Here is a 17500-nt window from a genome sequence, read left to right as displayed (position 1 = left end):
TAAACTCCTTATGGAATGCTGGTCACCCCATCAAGTGAGTGAAGGACAACAGAACCAGGCAGGGAGGATGGGAAAGAGGGAGAGGGATAGAGAGAGATAAAGAAATGAGAGGAGAAAAGAGGGTGAGTGCAAAAAAAAAACCCCTCAATAGCCGGCCCCCGAAGTCAGTTCCAGGTTGCACAGGGGTTGGAAAGTCTAGTCAGAGCGAGATTTGACATGGCGTGGAGCAGGGGCCACAAAAGAGAAGGGGACGCCACTGTTGTGCGTGTTTTTATACTCAATGTGACAAGATGCGATCTGACAGACACGTCACGTGAACCCCGGTTGCCATCTGGCCCCTAGGGGCCCCCCCCTACCCACCCACCCACCCAGTGGTAAATACCACGCGGGCGCTTTCATCTCGAAAAGGCCTCGAGGGATGTGCAAGGTTGGCAGGAGGGTGGGGGTGGGTGGAGGGGGTTAGTGGGGGTGAGATGGTGAGGTGGGGGAGGTAAGGGATCTGGCTTGGTCCTCCAGGGGTCAGGACTGGAGATGGCAGGCGTGTAATCCTCCCCGAGAGCGGAGAAAAGCGCACAGCGTCCAGGGGTGAAAGGGATCTCGCCTCGCTTTGGCGCGTTTTGTCTCTGCGTGTCAAAACCGTTCCCCTCTTTTCACGAGGGGGCGAAAACTCCCTTGTTTATGAGTCCCCTTCCAAATGAGAGGGTTAGGGAGACCCAGCGAGCGAGAGAGAGAGCCAGAGAGAGAGAGAGAGAGAGAGGGCGGGGAGAGAGATGGAGCGAAAGCGGGACCGGTCTCGCATCCAATCTCAACAGCCCCCCTCTCTGCGCTCACCTCATCCCGTCCCGTGCCGCCGCCTCGGGACAGCGGCCCCATGGGAATGATGTGGACAAAGGAGCTGTTGGGTTATTGGGGGAAAAGGCAGGGACCTCAGCCCTCCGCACGTACTCCTTCACTCCTCTCTCGCTCTCCTCTCTCTCTCTCTCTCTCTCTCTCTCTCTTTCATCCACCCCCTGTCTTTCCCCCAACTTTGAGCAGGATTAATGGCTATTTGATGATGATTTTTTTGTGTGTGTCCATTTAGTTTTTTTTTTGTTTTTGTTTTTTTTTTTACTCTTTTGGCCCCCTTCTTTCGGATGGACTCCACAAAGCCTCTTGTGGCAGAGCCGGAGAGACGTGGGGACACTCCTGCAAGGGGGCTGCCCCTGAATCCCCCCAACCCCTCCACCCCCTAACCCCTTCGTCCAACCCCCCCCCCCCCCCCCAACCCCCCAATCTCTTGCCCCGCTCCCATTTCTCGGCAAGCTCCTCCATCCCCGGCCACAGAAGCCTCCAAAAAAAGCTCGGGCACCTCCACCCCTTCTACCCTCGCGCTCTCCTCCACCTCCCCTCCACCCACCCCAGCACCCCCCCCCCCCCCCCATCCCCCCCTGAACCTCCCCCTGTCCTCCCCTTGTCCTGGCTGTCATCCGTCTGCCAATCTCCCGCTCCATGGCCAATTGGCTGCTCTCTTTATCCCCCTCTCTTTCCCACAGGGTTTGCCAGGGCGGGCCCGGTGCCGGGCTTCCAGGGGGACACACTGCTGCTCGCCTTCATCGACTTGAGACAAGTAGGTCTTTGTTGTTCTTCACCCCCTTTTCTCCTCTCTTTCTTTCTTGCTCTCTGTCTTTTCTTTTTTTTCTTTCATTCTTCCTTCCCCCTTTCTTGTGTGCTTTTTAAAAAAAAAAAAAAAAATTAGCTCCTGTTTACCCCCACATGCTATATACACACACACACACACACACACACACACACACACCACCACTAACACCCCACAAAAGAACAACCCCATGTCCCCCCGATCCCCCTGTCCCTTGCTGCCCTGGGGCTCCTGAAACTCCAACCTCAGCCCCTCTGGACTTATTTCTCTTTTCTTCTCTCTCTGTCTCGCTATCGGTGTTCATCAGCGTGGCTTTTTGCCCTAACTGTCGGAACGACGTAAGACTGTTAGGCCACACGGGACGAGAGAATGCGCTCCGACACGTACGCCGCGCCGGGTGAGGTTTCGATTTGTGTCAGTGATGTCAGCATCACCAGCAATTTTCCTCAGAACTGTTGTTTTTAAGACGCCTGCGACGCATCTGCAACAGTTTATGTCCATGTGTGTATTTACAGTACCACTGTCCTGAGCTGCGTGAGTCAAGATTGGCTAGTCTCCACCACATGCATACACAATTCCCTCAGGCTGTCTCACAGACTAATGATATATCCCCTTTCTTCCTCTCTCCTCCTTGTCTTTCCAGCAAATGTTTATCAATCCGTGTTTAGTCTTTTCCTCTTAATTCTGCTAACCACACACTGGACGGAGGATGTTTGTGTATGAGTGTCTGTGTCTGTTTGAAAGTGCGCACAGTCTACCGCGGATGGGAAAATCATGATATCAACGGGGGGGGGGTTGGTGAGTGTATGTATTTGTGTGACAACCCCCCCCCCCCCCCCCCAATCCCCCTCCTGAAATCACACCATCCCTACCATCCCTTACCCATCTCCCCCATCCCATACACACCAAATCAACCCCCCACCAACCCACCCACCCACCGCCACCTCCTTTTGCAAAGCCAGTGTGGCCAACCTGGGCGTGTGTCAGGGCTGAAGCTGGGGATGACGGATGGTCTGGATGCGGGAGGAGGCCAGGATGAATGAGCTGACAGACAGTGACGGATGGCTCTTTCTTCCTCTAAAACAATCCCGTTTTGTCCCGGCTGACACCATGATGCAGTGCCACTTGTTTTCCATGCGGCTTTCTTAAATCTGACTTCACTGAAGGAATTGGGGATGTGTGTGTGTGTGTGTGTGTGTGTGTGTGTGTGTGTGTGTGTGGGGGGGTGTTTGTGTGTGGGGGGTGTTTGTGAAACTTGTCTGGTTTTCGCTTTGTTTCTTGCAGAAAAGAGCGGCGAGTCCAAGAGTGAGAGATTGAGGGTGGGAAGGAAAGAGAGAGAGAGAAAGAAAGAAAGAGGGAGAGAGGAAGAGTGTAAGTGAGAAACAATACATAAACAAGTTTCTGCAGTGGAATTAAGTTTTCTCCTTTCATGCTTGGCTTTGAAGTGAAGGAGCCTTGTTTTCTCTGTGTGCTGCTCCTGTGTTCTCCAGTCCTTATGATTAATAGAAGATCAGAACTAGACAGGGGGGGGCACGGCTATCCCATCATCCCTGCCCTGCCGTGGTCCTTTCTGGAAGGGCTGGACTCAGAACTGTACGCTTGACCCAGGTGCACCTCGTCGAGGCCGGTTCTGAAAGGGCCCGATAAATCACCCTGATGGCTCCTATTCGTGTCCCAGCTTCCCTGGGGTCCTGGGATGGAGCTTGGGGGGTCAGCAGGCATTCTGTAGCGCGAGACAAGAGAACAGTCCGGAAGCTCTGGCAAAGGGCGTCGGGAGTGGGGGGTGTGTGTGTGTGTGTGTGTGGGGGGGGGTTGCGGGTTTGAAGATGGGAGAGAGAGAGAGAGAGAGGGCGTCTCCGCGCCTCTGTCTTTCAGTCTTTCATTCCGCCCCTCGCATCCTCCTCTCTTTCTCTCCTCCTCCCTCCTCCGCTCGCGGTGAAAGGGAGCGCTTGCCCTCGCTTCTCTGTCCGCTGTCACTCCACTTCAATGGGACGTCAGAGAAAAGGTGGCTGCCGGGAGAGGGGAGGGATGACGGATGATGGCCGCCGTGTCAGTGGCACCCTGGTCTATGGCATACTGTCGGAGATTGAGACGTGCGTGTGACAAGTGAAGGCAGATGAAGGGGGACAAGATAAACTGGCCTGTGGGAGAGGCGTTAGCGAGACCCCTCAGTCACAAAGAGAATGTGTGTGTGTGTGTGTGTGTGTGTGTGTGGGGGGGGGGGGGGGGGGATGGTTGAGGGTAAGACAGTGAGAGAGAATGAGCAGAAAAGAAAATATGACAATAGTGTGGGCACAGATGGAATTTGATTGATATGCAGAGTGAGAGAGCAAGCAAAGGAGAGAGAGGGAGGGATGGAGAGAGAGCGAGAGAGAGAGATGGACAAAGTGAGTGAGCGAGTGGCTCGTGGGTCTGGAGTGCGTAGTGGCTATCCTGCTATATTTAGCGTCGGTGGGAGGCAGTGGCGGTGGGAACCCTTGGCTGGCCCCGCGGCGTGGGAGTCCTGCCGGCCGCTGTGGTGTGGCGGGCCCCCCGCTGGAGCTGCGCTCCCTCAGCCACAGCCGGCCTCAACTCTGCCCTGGATCCTCCGCATACCCAAATTCCTCCAGCGGGGGAGGTGTTGAAGTGGTGTGTGTGTCTCTGTGTGTCTGTGTGGGTGTTTTTTTTTTTTTGGGGTGGTTGTTGGCTGAAGGTGGATACGTGACTGGACAGTTTTCCTGGTTCTCGGTTGACACAGCGGTGGCGGAGGAGGCCGGCCTGTGGTTTCCTCCGCGTTGTGCCGGGGCCATGTTTGTTGTCTGTTGTGTTGTGTTGTTACTGGTGTTGCCTTTCAGGGAGTTCTTGTACAGCTGTCCCAGGGCACTGCAGCAATCCCTCATTGACAGAGAGACAGGCAGACAGACCGACAGACAGACAGACAGACAGGCAGGCAAGCAAGACAGAGAGGGCCCCGGGCCTGGAGCCTGGGACCACAGTCGTCTGGCAGCTCGGTGCAGGTGTCACTCAGCTGGGCCGAGTCCAATTCACTTACATCCATCCAGGCCTCGTGGCACAGAGAGGAGCCGATGGCTTCCACAGATGGAGGGGGATTGAGGTTTGGTTGTTGCACATGGTCTGGAGTCTGTATAGGGACATCCCCCAGTTTAAACAGACGTGTACACACACACACACACACACACACACACACACACACACACACACACAGTGCAGGGGGCAGTCTGCTGTTTGAAGCCACGAGGCGGCTACACATTCCTGTGGGCTCTCCGCAGGCATTATCCAAGAATTCCTCAGAGGCTTCCGAGAGGTTCAAGTGGAAAATACATTTTCCACCTCCTTCTCCTCCACCTCAGCAGAGTGCCTGTGTCCAGTGCGTGTGTGCACATCAAAAGAGTCATCTCTCTTTCCTCTCTCTCTCCTTCCCTCCATCTCTCTCCTCCTCCATCTCATTCACTCACTCTCTCTCGCTCCCTCTCCCCTTCCCTCCATCTCTCTCTCTCTCCCTCTCTCCCCTTCCTTCCATCTCTCTCCCACTCACTCACTCACACACTCTCTTTCTCTCTCTCACTCTTTCCCTCCATCTCTCCCCCCTCCATCTCTCTTCCTCTCTCTCTCTCTTTCTCTCTCTCTCTCTCTTTCCCTCCATCTCTCTCCCTCTCCCCTTCCTTCCATCTCTCTCCCTCTCCATCTTGCTCACTCACTCACACTATCTCTCACTCTCTCTCTCTCTCTTTCTCTCTCTCTCACTCTTTCCCTCCATCTCTCCCCCCTCCATCTCTCTCTCTCTCTCTCTCTCTCTCTCTCTTTCTCTTTCTCTCTCTCACTCTTTCCCTCCATCTCTCCCCCCTCCATCTCTCTTCCTCTCTCTCTCTCTTTCTTTCTCTCACTCTTTCCCTCCATCTCTCCCCCCTCCATCTCTCTTCCTCTCTCTCTCTCTCTCTCTCTCTTTTTCCCTCCATCTCTCTCCCTCTCCCCTTCCTTCCATCTCTCTCCCTCTCCATCTTGCTCACTCACTCACACTCTCTCTCTCTCTCTCTCTCTCTCTCTCTCTCTCTCTCTCTCTCTCTCTCTCTCTCCCCCTCCCTCTCTCCATCCATCCATCCATCCATCTTGTGTGCCCATCCCGGTGGACTTTGGATGAGCCTCCTGGTCTTTGGCACGAGTGTTCCACAGACACGGCCTCACCACCTTCTCTTTTTTCCTCCCCCCCCCCCCCCTCTCTCTGTTTTCCCTCTCTCTGTCTTAATACCCTTAATCCATCTCCACTCTCCCCAGTGTTCTGGCTCTCTCTTTACTGTTCAGCTCACCTCCAGGGTGCTGCCAGCGCCTTCTCAGTTTAATAACGCTAAAGCTCGGAGCATTAGAGTTATACTTTCACTTGTATTGTTTAATAAGGGATTACTGATTTATTTTGGTCTTATTCAATATTTGGTCTCTCTCTACTCCTTTCCCCTTCTGTCTCTCTTTCTGTTCTTTATTTTTTTTTCTTTCATTCTCTGTCTTTCTCTCTGTCTGTGTTTCTCTGTATGTTGGTGCATGTATGTGGATATGCAGTTAGTAAGTATTTGGAGAAGGGCTAAACATTTGTAAGTTGACCTCTGTACACCACCACCATATATATGAAGCAAAGCCACCAAGATGTGCTTTAAGGGTTTTCAGTGTTAATTTAAGGCGGATGAACCAAAATATCGCATTAACTGTTCAGGAATTAAAGCCATTTTTATACATTGGCACTCCATTTTGTGGAGTAAATGGACAATTGACTGATGAGCAGTTTCATGGCCAATTGTGGCCAATTTCGTCATTATGCCATGTCAGATTAAGCAGATAAAAGATCTGGAGTTCATTCCGAGCATTGGAACTCTCCAGAGAGGTGTTGATGCAAGTGCAGGAGGCCATAAATAGGCTGACTGAACAAACCACATCTATCAGACTTGCAGAAAACAGCAACAGTCTGGTGCATTCTTTTCTTTTAGTATTTTTGTGGCTTTTCGCCTTTATTATGACTGGACAGTGAAGAGACTGACAGGAGGTGAGTGGGATGGGGTGGGATCGGGACATGACTCAGGTCGGACTCGAATCTTGGTCCCCGTGGGCAATTGGGCCTGTATGTGGATGTAAATGACTATAAATGCATAATAGTGGCTGTAATTCGACAAGGGGGTTTTGTTCAACCCCATGAATTAAAACGGAAAATTTACACTTAAAGCACATCTTAATTGCTTTGCTTCAGATCCATTGCAGAGACAAAAAATTGTGTTGCTGTCCAAAGACTCATGAGTGTAACTGTATAGTGTTACAGCCAGCCTCTTTATAAACCACCATGAAGGAATGTATTCAAGGCTAGTTGACAGGTTAGATGGTGAGAAGTTGAAATTTTCCTCTGGAAGATGGGCATATGTGTTGAATTGTCAGTTCCAGTACAGGGGATACCCCCCCCCCCCAAAAAAAAAAAAAGATTTCTCCCTGCCGCCAGAGAATCCAGAGAATGTTCCAGCCCGAGAATTTATACACTCCTGCCCCCGCTAATTGGGGTGCTGTGTCAGACTCAAAAACGCGTCTACTGGTATTGAGTCTCACTTTTTTTTGTTATTGTGGTGGTGGTGGTGGTGGGGTTGGGGATGATATTGAAGACAGGCGGAGAGGTGGAGAAGCCCTGAGTCCTTACTGTATTCCGAGAGGAAGAGGGTGTGTGAGAGAGAGGAGCCTGCTCTTCGGCCACTGTTTGTGCAGACTCGCTCAAGCACAGCCCTGTTTGACAGCTAACTCCAGCCCTTTGGCAGGAGAGCCGGCCAACAGGCTTAACCTTTTGAGGAGCAGCACCTCCTGCAAACCCCTTCAGGGGCCGGACCAGAGAGTGGTCAGCCTCAGCCTTCTGTTAGCTGGACTCCACTCACAGGATGTGGTTGCTGGCTCGCTCTTAGCCGTACTAGTAAAGACTGTGACCTGTAGCACACACACACACACACACACACACACACACACACACACACACACACACACACACACACACGGCCTGACCAGATGAATTGGCTGTGAAATTATAACCAGTTGCTTTCTTACATCGTGTTGATACAAAGTGCAAACCAGCCATTGCCAAAATCTGCCATTTTTGCAAATTTCTTAGTTTCATTAGAAGGTTCTCAGCCACAATTTCTCAGCGAAAGATTGCACAGCTGGGCCACAGTGGGAGAATGTGATTAATTCAAATCAGGATTTGATTATATTTCAGGGTGATTCATTTATTACTCATATCGCGCGCATATGTGTACTTGGCTATAGCCGATAAACATCAGAGTGCAAGTGTATTAAAAGGTCTCAGGTCTCTGATAGTAACAGCATTTTTTTTTACTTGTAGTTAAGTTTGACTTTGTTGACTTGTTTATTTTGGTTTGGGAACGCTGGAAGAATGCTCATTTTGTTCGTCATCGTGTATACAGTATGCTTTCCAGGGTAAATACGTTTGTCAATAGTTTGTTTGTCCGGTAGTTCAGCCTCGGTACATCAGTAGAATGGGAGGGGTAGAGACAGCAGATTGTTTTTGGGGACTGCGATGCATAGCACAAATTGTTTGATGTCATACACATCCGACAAGGACAATTCAAGCCCCCCTCGTCCACATGCTGTTAGAAATTAGTATCAGTCGTGATGGACTTCTCTGAAGAATCGCTTTGGATAAAAAGTAATAAATGTCACAGTAATGTAGTTTTTATAGTTATGAATTCCCTAAAAGACTGTGTGTAATTGTGATCTACTGGGGTTGGAGAAGGAACAGGAAAACACAATGATTCTCTGAATGGTCCTACCTCGTTTGTCTTCCATTCTCATTTGTCATTTGTCCCTCTGGTTTCTTGGTTTCAGTCTCCGAATGTGAATGTGAGAGAGAATTTATTTATGGTTTTGGAATGTTTTGAGCTCGAAAAATCCAACAATGACTAGAAATGGTTCTGGGAAAAAGGGCACATTTTAAGGAAATGCTTGCACACAAGATTTCACTGTCAGTGAAAATAGAGAGACACGCTCAAATACGCCCACACAGACACACACACACACACACACACACACACACACACACACACACACACACACACACACACACACACCAATACACTAAAATCAGACGTGCCCTTTAGGTCACATGCTTTCCCCGTCTCATCACAGAAACTCCGATTCTGCCTTCGGTTTCGTCTCTGGGTTTCCCGTCATGTTTATAAAGTGCATATCCTCCACGTTGACTCGTGGTTCGGTTTAATTTTGGCGCTTCCCGATACGCTCGCTCGAGCGGGTGTTTCCAATCTCGACGTGTTCTGACCCATCTCGCAGGCCATCAATCCACACAGGCAAAGGCGGATGCTTACTCCGCGGGCCGTCCTGCTCTGTCGCAACAGTCAGGGTTTCGCTTTCCGTGGCGACACCCCTCCACCCCCGTAGCTCCTCAAATTCTCAGGAAAAGCTGAGGGATTTCCACCGTCTGTGTACTGCTTGTGTCAGTGGATTTGTGTTGTGTGTGTGTGTGTGTGTTGTGTGTGTGTGTGTGTGTGTGTGTGGTTGTGTGTGTGTGGTTGTGTGTGTGTGGTTGTGTGTGTGTGTGTGTGTGTGTGTGTGTGTTGTTTGTGCGTTGTGTGTGTGTGTGTGTGAAGGCTAATGAGAAATACTTGCGGGATCTCCAAACCAGGGTCTTCCCAGCAGATGTAATGCGGCTGCCAGCCGCAGTTGTTTGGAATCCCAGTGCACGCAGAGGGAATGTGTTTGTGTGTGTGGGCGTGTGCTAATTAAGTAGGATATGTTAAGAGTAGGGTTGGGACATTCCTTCTTACCTTTGAGAACACAAGGTGGGATACAGTTCAGTGTGACTCAAGCTTCTGGGGCATATTAGAGTCATGTTTGTTTGGATAGGAGCCTCTATTACTGATAAGCAAGCAGTAACCGTCAGTGTTTTGGATAGAGGGTGACAGTTGCCATCACTGCTAACACAGCGGTAGCTGACTGTTAGTGGTTTAGCAGGTTCGGCGAAGAGGTGGCGAACTTGGGAAGTCAACAAGTCAACATGGCCCTGCTCTTTCTGACCATATCAACAAAGCCTATGCTCCCCCTCACACACACACACACACACACACACACACACACACACACACACACACACACACACACACACACACACACACACACACACACACACACACACACACACACACACACACACACAATCTTCCACGAATGAGAGAGCTTAGGAGAGGGGGTGCACGAAGATAAATGAGAGAGAGAGAGAGAGATGGAAGGAAGGAAGGAAAGAAAGAAAGCACAAGAGATGGGTAAGGAGGGGGGGGGGCATTCAGAGAGGGAGAGACAAAGCGAGAATGTGGGAGACAGTGAAATGAGAACTTCAGGCTGAAATTGATGAGGCTTTGAGAAAGAGAGAGAGAGAGAGAGAGAGAGAGAGAAGAGAGAAAAGGAGAAGAAGAGAGGGATGGAGTACAGAGGGTGACTTGGACGTGCTGTCGGCAGTGCCGGAAAAACAGAAAGAAGAGACCAGACTTCAGCCCCCTCTCTTGCGTTGCCATCTTTCCATTCACTGCCAGACAGTCCGTGACGGGCTCATGGTTTGACTCTTCCTCTTGGATAACCTTTGAGTGGTGTGTGTGTGAGTGTGTGTGTGTCTGTGTCTGTGTCTGTGTCTGTGTCTGTGTCTCGGATAGAAAGAGTGTTAGCATGCTTGTGTCATTTTGTTTCTGTCTGCAATTGAGTGTCTGTCTGTGTGTGTGTGTGTGTGTGTGAGGGAGAGAAAGAGAGGGAGTGAGTGGTGAAAGGCGAGTGGGAAGGAGAGGCAGTGTATGTAAGACTCATTTAAGCCCCTGTCACTGGCCTTTTCGCTGTGAGTGTGATGCCCTCTTGTATGGAGTCAGTAGGGGTGTATAGGCTCCAGGAGTGGGGGGCTGACATCTCTTTTATGGCTCCAGTGTCTGATGGAGCTCCCTCCGGGCGCTGTCTGTGGGTGCGCTTTCTTCTCCCTGCGCCGGACGATGAGACTTGGGGAGAATCAGTCCGCCATGGTCACGCTGTTTTGGAAAACGACCGACGCTGACCTCTCTTCCCACACCCTCGGTCTGGTCTTACCCTCTCTCCTCCTCCTCTCTTCTCCTCCTCTTTTCTCCTCCTCTCTCCTCCTCCTCTCTTCTCCTCCTCCTTCTTCATTGCCCCCCTCCCTCCCTCCCCAGGCCGAGGGGACAGTGTGAATGCAGGGATGAATTCTTCCCCTAAGATCTGCCCCTTGGCCAAAAATTCCCGGCTCTTGGAATCTCGTGCGTTTTGGAATGTGTGGCCTCAATCAGTCTGGCTGGCTAAGCTGCTTATATGAAAATGTATAGAAATCTGTGTGTTGTCTGTGTGTGTGAGTGTACATGTGCCTGTGTGTGTGTGTGTGTGTGTACGTGTGTGTGTACATGTGTGTTTGCGTGTGGGTATTTGTGTGAGTGTACGTGTGTGTGTGTGTGTGTGTGTGTGTGTGTGCGCGTGTCTGCACGCACTTGTGCACAGGTCTGGTGAAGGCACGTCTCCACTGCTCCAGTCCTGTAAGTGATTCAGCAGGGTTGGCTGATGTGAACCCCAGTAGGGCTGGAGGATGAGAGCGCTTGAGGAGGTTGATGCCCCTGGAGAGGTGAGTCCGTGTGTTTTAACGGGCGGGCGCAACAGTGGGGAAGCATTAACCCTGCTGGCTCCCTCTGTCCCCTCATACACACACCGCCTTCCCACAGTGGCCTTCAGCTGGAGCTACTGTCTGTTTGCAGCACAGAGGTGTGTACACACGCACACACACATACACACATGTACACACACACACACACACACACACGCATACACACATGTACACACACACACACACACACACACACACACACACACAGAGATAGACGTGGAAGACGTCCTCTTTCGTATGGGGAGTGCAGCATGTGGTCGTGCTAGGGCCTACTCAAGTGCAATGGATGGCCTTTGCAGATGTACGGCATTCTGGAAAGCACCGCACTCTTAGCAGCCGAAGAAGAAGAGAAAGAGGAGGAGGAAGAGGAAGAAGGAGGTTCTTCCTCTTTCTGTGCTCCACTCTTCTCTCCTGTCCCACTGGCGTACGGTAACCGGCCACATACTGAGGCGGTGTGTGTGGAACCTACGGCTTTTCCTATCAGAACTCGGAACACTTTTGGTTTTTGTTTTCTTCTGATCTGCTGTAAAGTAAAAGAAAAGAGAAGGAAAAGGTGTTGTGTTTTTCTCAGTCACGGGGAGGAGTTTGAGACTGGAAATCGGTTTGGGTCACCGAGTTGAGAGGACTGCTTATGAAACCCATGTGTATGGTTGTGTGTGTGTGTGTGTGTGTGTGTGTGTGTGTCTCTCTGTGTGTGTGTGTCTCTCTGTGTGTGTGTGTCTCTGTGTGTGTGTGTGTGTGTGTCTCTGTGTGTGTGTGTGTCTCTCTGTGTGTGTGTGTGTGTGTGTGTGTGTGTCTGTCTCTGTGTGTGTGTGTCTCTGTGTGTGTGTGTCTCTGTGTGTGTGTGTCTCTGTGTGTGTGTGTCTCTGTGTGTGTGTGTGTCTCTGTGTGTGTGTGTCTCTGTGTCTGTGTGTGTGTGTGTGGTTGTGTGTGTGGTAATAGGCAGTTTAGGTTCATAGGCCAGGGTTGTGGTGAGGGCAGCATAAGACCAGAGGGTGTAAATTTGTGTCAGAAAACCTGCAAGTGTTCGTGTGTCTCTCTGTGTGTGGGTATGTGAGAGAGTGTGTTGTTGTCAGAAAGATAAAGGGCCCGTGTGTGTGTGTGTGTGTGTGTGTGTGTACATGCATGCTTGTCTTCTGGAACGTTTCTGTTTTTGTGTTGCTGTGGACCTTGGGACCTCAGACGTTGCTAACCCCTCCAGCCAGTGATGGATGGGAACGTTTGGAAAGGGGATGTTGGAGCAGAGAGAGAGAGAGAGACCGAGAGAGACCGAGAGACCGAGAGAGGTAGAGAAAGTGAGGGAGAGAAAGTGAGGGAGAACTTTCAGGAAAAGGACTGTTGGTTAGTGAGGGGGGGTGTGATGGAGTGAGTGAGCAGGGCGAGCGAGTGAGCGAAGGAGAGGGGAGGGTGGAGGAGGGAGAGGGGGAGAGGGAACAGACAGGCGTGTGACGTGTGGGGCTGTGAACTCGCTCTGGCCCTCCTGCACGCTGGCTGACCTTCCTCTGCTTAACAGCCAGAACCCAGACCAGGTGTAAGCACTTTCCCCCAGCCTCCTGCCTGCTCTCTTCCTGGAGAGAAAGAAAGGGAGAGAGAGAGAGAGAGAGAGGGAGAGAGGGAGAGAGGGAGGGAGGGAGGGGGGGTGCAGTCAAGTGGCCCCCGGCCGACCCTGTTCTCGTTTCCTTAGCGCCAGCCCAGCGGACGATAAGCCTGAAGCGCTATCTGTCTAATTTCTCTGTCTCTTTTATTCTTTCTTCTTTCTCTCCTTCTCTCCTTCTCTCTTGTCTCTCGCTCAGCGAGGGCATTGTAAGCATTGCCAGGGCTGAGTATTGGGGGTCCTGTGAGGTATAGCTGAGGGAGTGGCAGAGGGCTCTCTCGGGTGGGTTGATGACCCTCTAACAGCTAACAGTTTTGGCTGACATCCAGAACCCCCCCCCCCTCCCCTCCCCTCTACAGTGAACCCCCCCTCACTCTCGCACCCCTTTGGGAGACACATCGTTGTGGGTGCAGCTAAGTATCCCCCCCCACCATCCCGTTACGCGTCTCTTAACTGCCCCTTCGCTCTCTCTCGCTCTCTCTCTCTCTCTCTTCCTCTCCCCTCCTCTTCTCTCCCCTTCCCTCCTTCACTTGAATGTCTCTCTGTAATGTGTTCCTAAGGGCCATTTTTGAGATTGGCCCGCACAATGGCCAGTCAGCGGCTTGAAAAGGGGATTTGGCCAATTTCAGCCATACGGCTGGCATGGCTGTGACCTCCTGCCCCTCCCTTTGTTTTGCATGCTCAACTTTTCTGTGTGTGCGTGTGTTTGTGTGTGTTTGTGTGTGTGTGTGTGTGTGTGTGTTTGTTGATGTGTTTATTTCCTTGCCACGTTGAGCCTGCGAGGCCCTTGTGAACTCTGTTGTCACTGGCCTCGCTCTGACCCCGCACCGTCTATCCAAGTTCATCGCCGTGGAAACAAATCATCTTGGGGAAAAAAAAAAAAAAACGAGGCCTTATCTGATGCGGCGGATGTTGACGCCCCGTGAAAAGGTTGTGCGTTCTGTGCGACAACACCATGCTGCTGAATTGTGTTTTCCAAAAATAACTTTCCCACACACACACACACACACACAATCACACACAATGTCACTTTTAATGGAGAGTAATTGAATTTCCAGTCAGTGTACTTGCACATGAGGGAATTTCTGGAGTTAAGGCGATTAGAGCTTTCGGGCCTCGTTGGACGAGGGGAGCTCCACACAACAGTGTGAATTTGTCTTATGATTTTCAGCTTGTCAGATTATGCGACTTAAGTCAAATAAAAGTGCAATGTGTCTCTGCCACCTGGGAGTGTGCACGTTGAGATGGAGTCGGACAAGCCAAGGCACGCTGTGGCTCCAAGATAAAGTCAGGTTTTGGTGAAATGAAGAAAAAGCGTCCCATCATAGCTACGACGGACCTTGTTATGGAGTGTTTTATAGATCTGTTTTTGAAATAAGGGTTGCACTTGTGTGTTTGAACATTGCTGCAGTTACATACTAAACATTTCTGCATTTGTCCATATATCACAGCTTGGATAATCACACCTGTAGGCATCCAAACATGCTAGATGATTTGTTGGGGTCCCAGCAAAACAAAACAAAAACGTGTGTGTGTTGAGTGGTGTGTTATTTTAAGTTATTTACTTGGAACACATATTCATATCTTCCCTCAATTTTCCCAAATGTACTGGCCATTTCACCATTTCCAGCTCTCCCTCTCCCTCTTACACACTCTCACTCTCTCTCCCTCCCTCCCTCCCTGTTTCTCTCTCTTTCTCTCCCTCCCTCCATCTTTCTCTCTCTCCCTCTATCTCTTTTTCTCTCCCTTTGTCAAATTCCCTCTCACTTCATCTTAAGCTTCACCAGCAGCAGCAGTAGCTCCCACCTGTGGCTCTGAGTCTCTGACCACCGCCACCACAACACCAATCCCATCGTATGATCCATCTCCCGATTACCCATGCTGCATCTGGTGCCTGTGGCGGCTATAGGGATTCCGTCTGTCTGATACACAGGCCTTAATTCAACCGTCCCTCGCCCACCACTTTTTCTTTAACTCCAGCCTGTTGAAGTCATTAAAAAATGGAGTCGATGCTGAATAGCCACACTTAACTTGAATGTTGAATAAACACACACATGCACACACACGCACACACAAACATGCTCCCCCACTCTGACCGCTCCATCGCACCGTTGCCCTGGCCGTAAACTGGCCCTTGTCTCTTGCCGTGCGAGGACAGGAAGGTGAATGAGAGGCTAACTGTGGCCCCTCAGGAAAGACGGGGCCCCTCCTGCCCCCCCCCCCCTCTCCCTGCGACGTGGGTCAGCGTGTGTGTGTGTGTGTGTGTGTGTGTGTGTGTGTGCAGAGACGATCAGCCCAGCACCGGTCTGATAGCAGAACAATAACCCCGCACTGCAACCTACCCCGGAACCACCGGCCATCAGGCCGATGGACACGAAGAGTTCTCACACACATGCGCACACACACACACACACACAAACATCCCTCTCGCTCAGTCAAATGCTTATGCAGCCCGATAAGACACTGAGAGTGTGCGCGCGCACACACACACACACGCACACACACAAACAATCACCCCTCTTGCTCAGTCAAATGCTTATGCAGCCCGATAAGACACCGAGAGTGCTGTTTTTTTGACCCTTTTAAACTGTCACTCAGAGGTCTGTGCTCACACACAGACACACAGACACACAGACACACAGACACACAGACACACAGACACACAGACACACAGACACACGCATATGTATGCTCACATACACACACACATCCATCATCAAGATGGCCGACCGTATTTAATCTGCGTTTCTTTTCTTTTTTTCCTTCTCTCCTCCCCCCTGTCTGATCTCCACTGCTCACCCTCTCAGGGGTGCTCTCTATCAGCGGGTCAGTTATGGGTGCTTTCGCCTCAGCTTCTTGACCCCTTGGGAGCCACTGTCGGTTCATGCATGAGAGGAATGTTTGGCTCTGATGGCTAAAACTTTTCTCTCCGCTCCGCTTGCGGTGGGTGTAGTGTGAGACTGGACTTGCCCCCGTCTCTTGCCCTGTGTCTGTTGCACTCGGCCCCCAGAGACTCCAGGAGATGGATGTGTCTGCGTGTGTGTGTCTGCGTGTGTGTGTCTGCGTGTGTGTGTCTGCGTGTGTGTGTCTGCGTGTGTGTGTGTGTGTCTGTGTGTGTGTGTGTGTCTGTCTCTGTGTGTGTGTGTGTGTCCACGTGTGTACAGTGCCCGTGTGTTTGTATCTGTGTGTGTGTGTGTGTGTGTGTGTGTGTTTGTATCTGTTTGTGGGGAAGAGGTGAAGGATGCTCTCTTTAAGATGGACTGAAGACCATATCCTCAGTTTGCCACTTTCACTTGGACTGCTCCTTGACGTGTGTGTGTGTGTGTGTGTGTGTGTGTGCATGTGTGTGTCTGCGGTTTCCATTCTATCGAGGACAGCAAACAGGAGCTCCGAGTTGTCATGAGGGGGAGATAACCTGGGTCAGATAACCTTTGACCTCCGTATGGTTGCGAGGTCGCTCCTCCTGTTAGCTGAAGAGTGACAGGACCTGCGGGGGAGCCCTCTTCCTCTTCCCCTGTGTGTGTGTGTGTGTGTGTGTGTGTGTGTGTGCGTGTGTGTGTGTGCCGGCCTGCTGATAGTGCTTATCAGCACCCTGCTACCAGGCAGCAGCCCTCCCCGCTGAGTGATGCCCCCTTCCCTCCTCACACTTTCACCCGCTCCTGTCCTCCTCCGCCATCTCCAGCGCACTCTCACAGACCTGCAGCAGTCTGCCTCTTCTGCCCCTCGTCTGCCAGGATTTCTCTCTCTCATGCTTTTCTTTCTCTCTTTTTTTGCTTGTTTGCGTGCTTTCTTATTTGCTTTCTATCGTTATTTCTTCATTGTTTTTTTTTCTATTCTTTCTATTTTTCTATTTTCTATTTTTTATTTTTATTTTTTCTTGCTTCCCTCCCTCGGTTGTTTCTTTTCTTTGTTTTTTTTTACCTTTGACCCTGCTGATGGTGCGGCTATCTCCTGTGTCACCGCTCTGATAAAATAATCCAGCCGCCTCTCTTCCTCACATACACTGACCAGACCAGACCAGACCGGTGAGGCCAGTCTCGGAGGACCTCCTAAATGCAGGCCTGATGGCATGTTGTTAACACACTAACTGATTCCCACAGGTCGTCATGCTGGTGTGGACTACATAAGCCTAAGCCTGCCCTCATAGCAGTGTGTTTATGAGAGAGTGTGTATGAGAGAGAGAAAGAGAGAGAGATTAACTGACTGACATTAGGAGACAGATAGGAGGGATCCACCTGATCTTTAATCCTTTCCTTGTGTGTTACATTCTCTCACTCATTCATCATTCTTCCTCTATCATTCCATCTCTCTCTCTCTCTCTCTCTCTCTCTCTCTCTCTCTCTCTCTCTCTCTCTCTCTCTCTCTCTCTCTCTCTCTCTCTGTCTGTCCTCCTTTCTTCGTTTGTGCATTGTCCCCTGCTGACCTCTTGACCTCTGTGTGCTGTTCACTAGAGCAGCCCATATGCTGCGCTCTGGAAGCCCTTCTATCTAGAGCAGCCCATGTCCTGCACTCCTCTGGTCCCCACTGTAGTGACCGTTGCTGGTGGCCCCGCAGCCAAATCCACACGTGTGCAGGGGGC

General features: G+C 51.0%; 1 protein-coding gene across 1 annotated transcript in view; it reads left to right on the top strand.

Annotated features, from left to right (window-relative positions):
* The window catches only part of exoc6b (exocyst complex component 6B), an 84537-nt gene that overhangs the window by 58985 nt on the left and 8052 nt on the right, over positions 1 to 17500 (top strand). Inside the window, 1 exon segment of the mRNA XM_042069386.1 lies at positions 1533 to 1606. Within this exon segment, the coding sequence (XP_041925320.1) occupies positions 1533 to 1606 (74 nt within the window).

The sequence above is a fragment of the Alosa sapidissima genome, chromosome 18 (assembly GCF_018492685.1).
Source record: "Alosa sapidissima isolate fAloSap1 chromosome 18, fAloSap1.pri, whole genome shotgun sequence".
In the NCBI taxonomy this organism is placed as follows: Eukaryota; Metazoa; Chordata; class Actinopteri; order Clupeiformes; family Clupeidae; genus Alosa; species Alosa sapidissima.
Note: the sequence above shows the minus strand (reverse complement) of the source record. Positions and strands in the feature narration are given on the sequence as shown.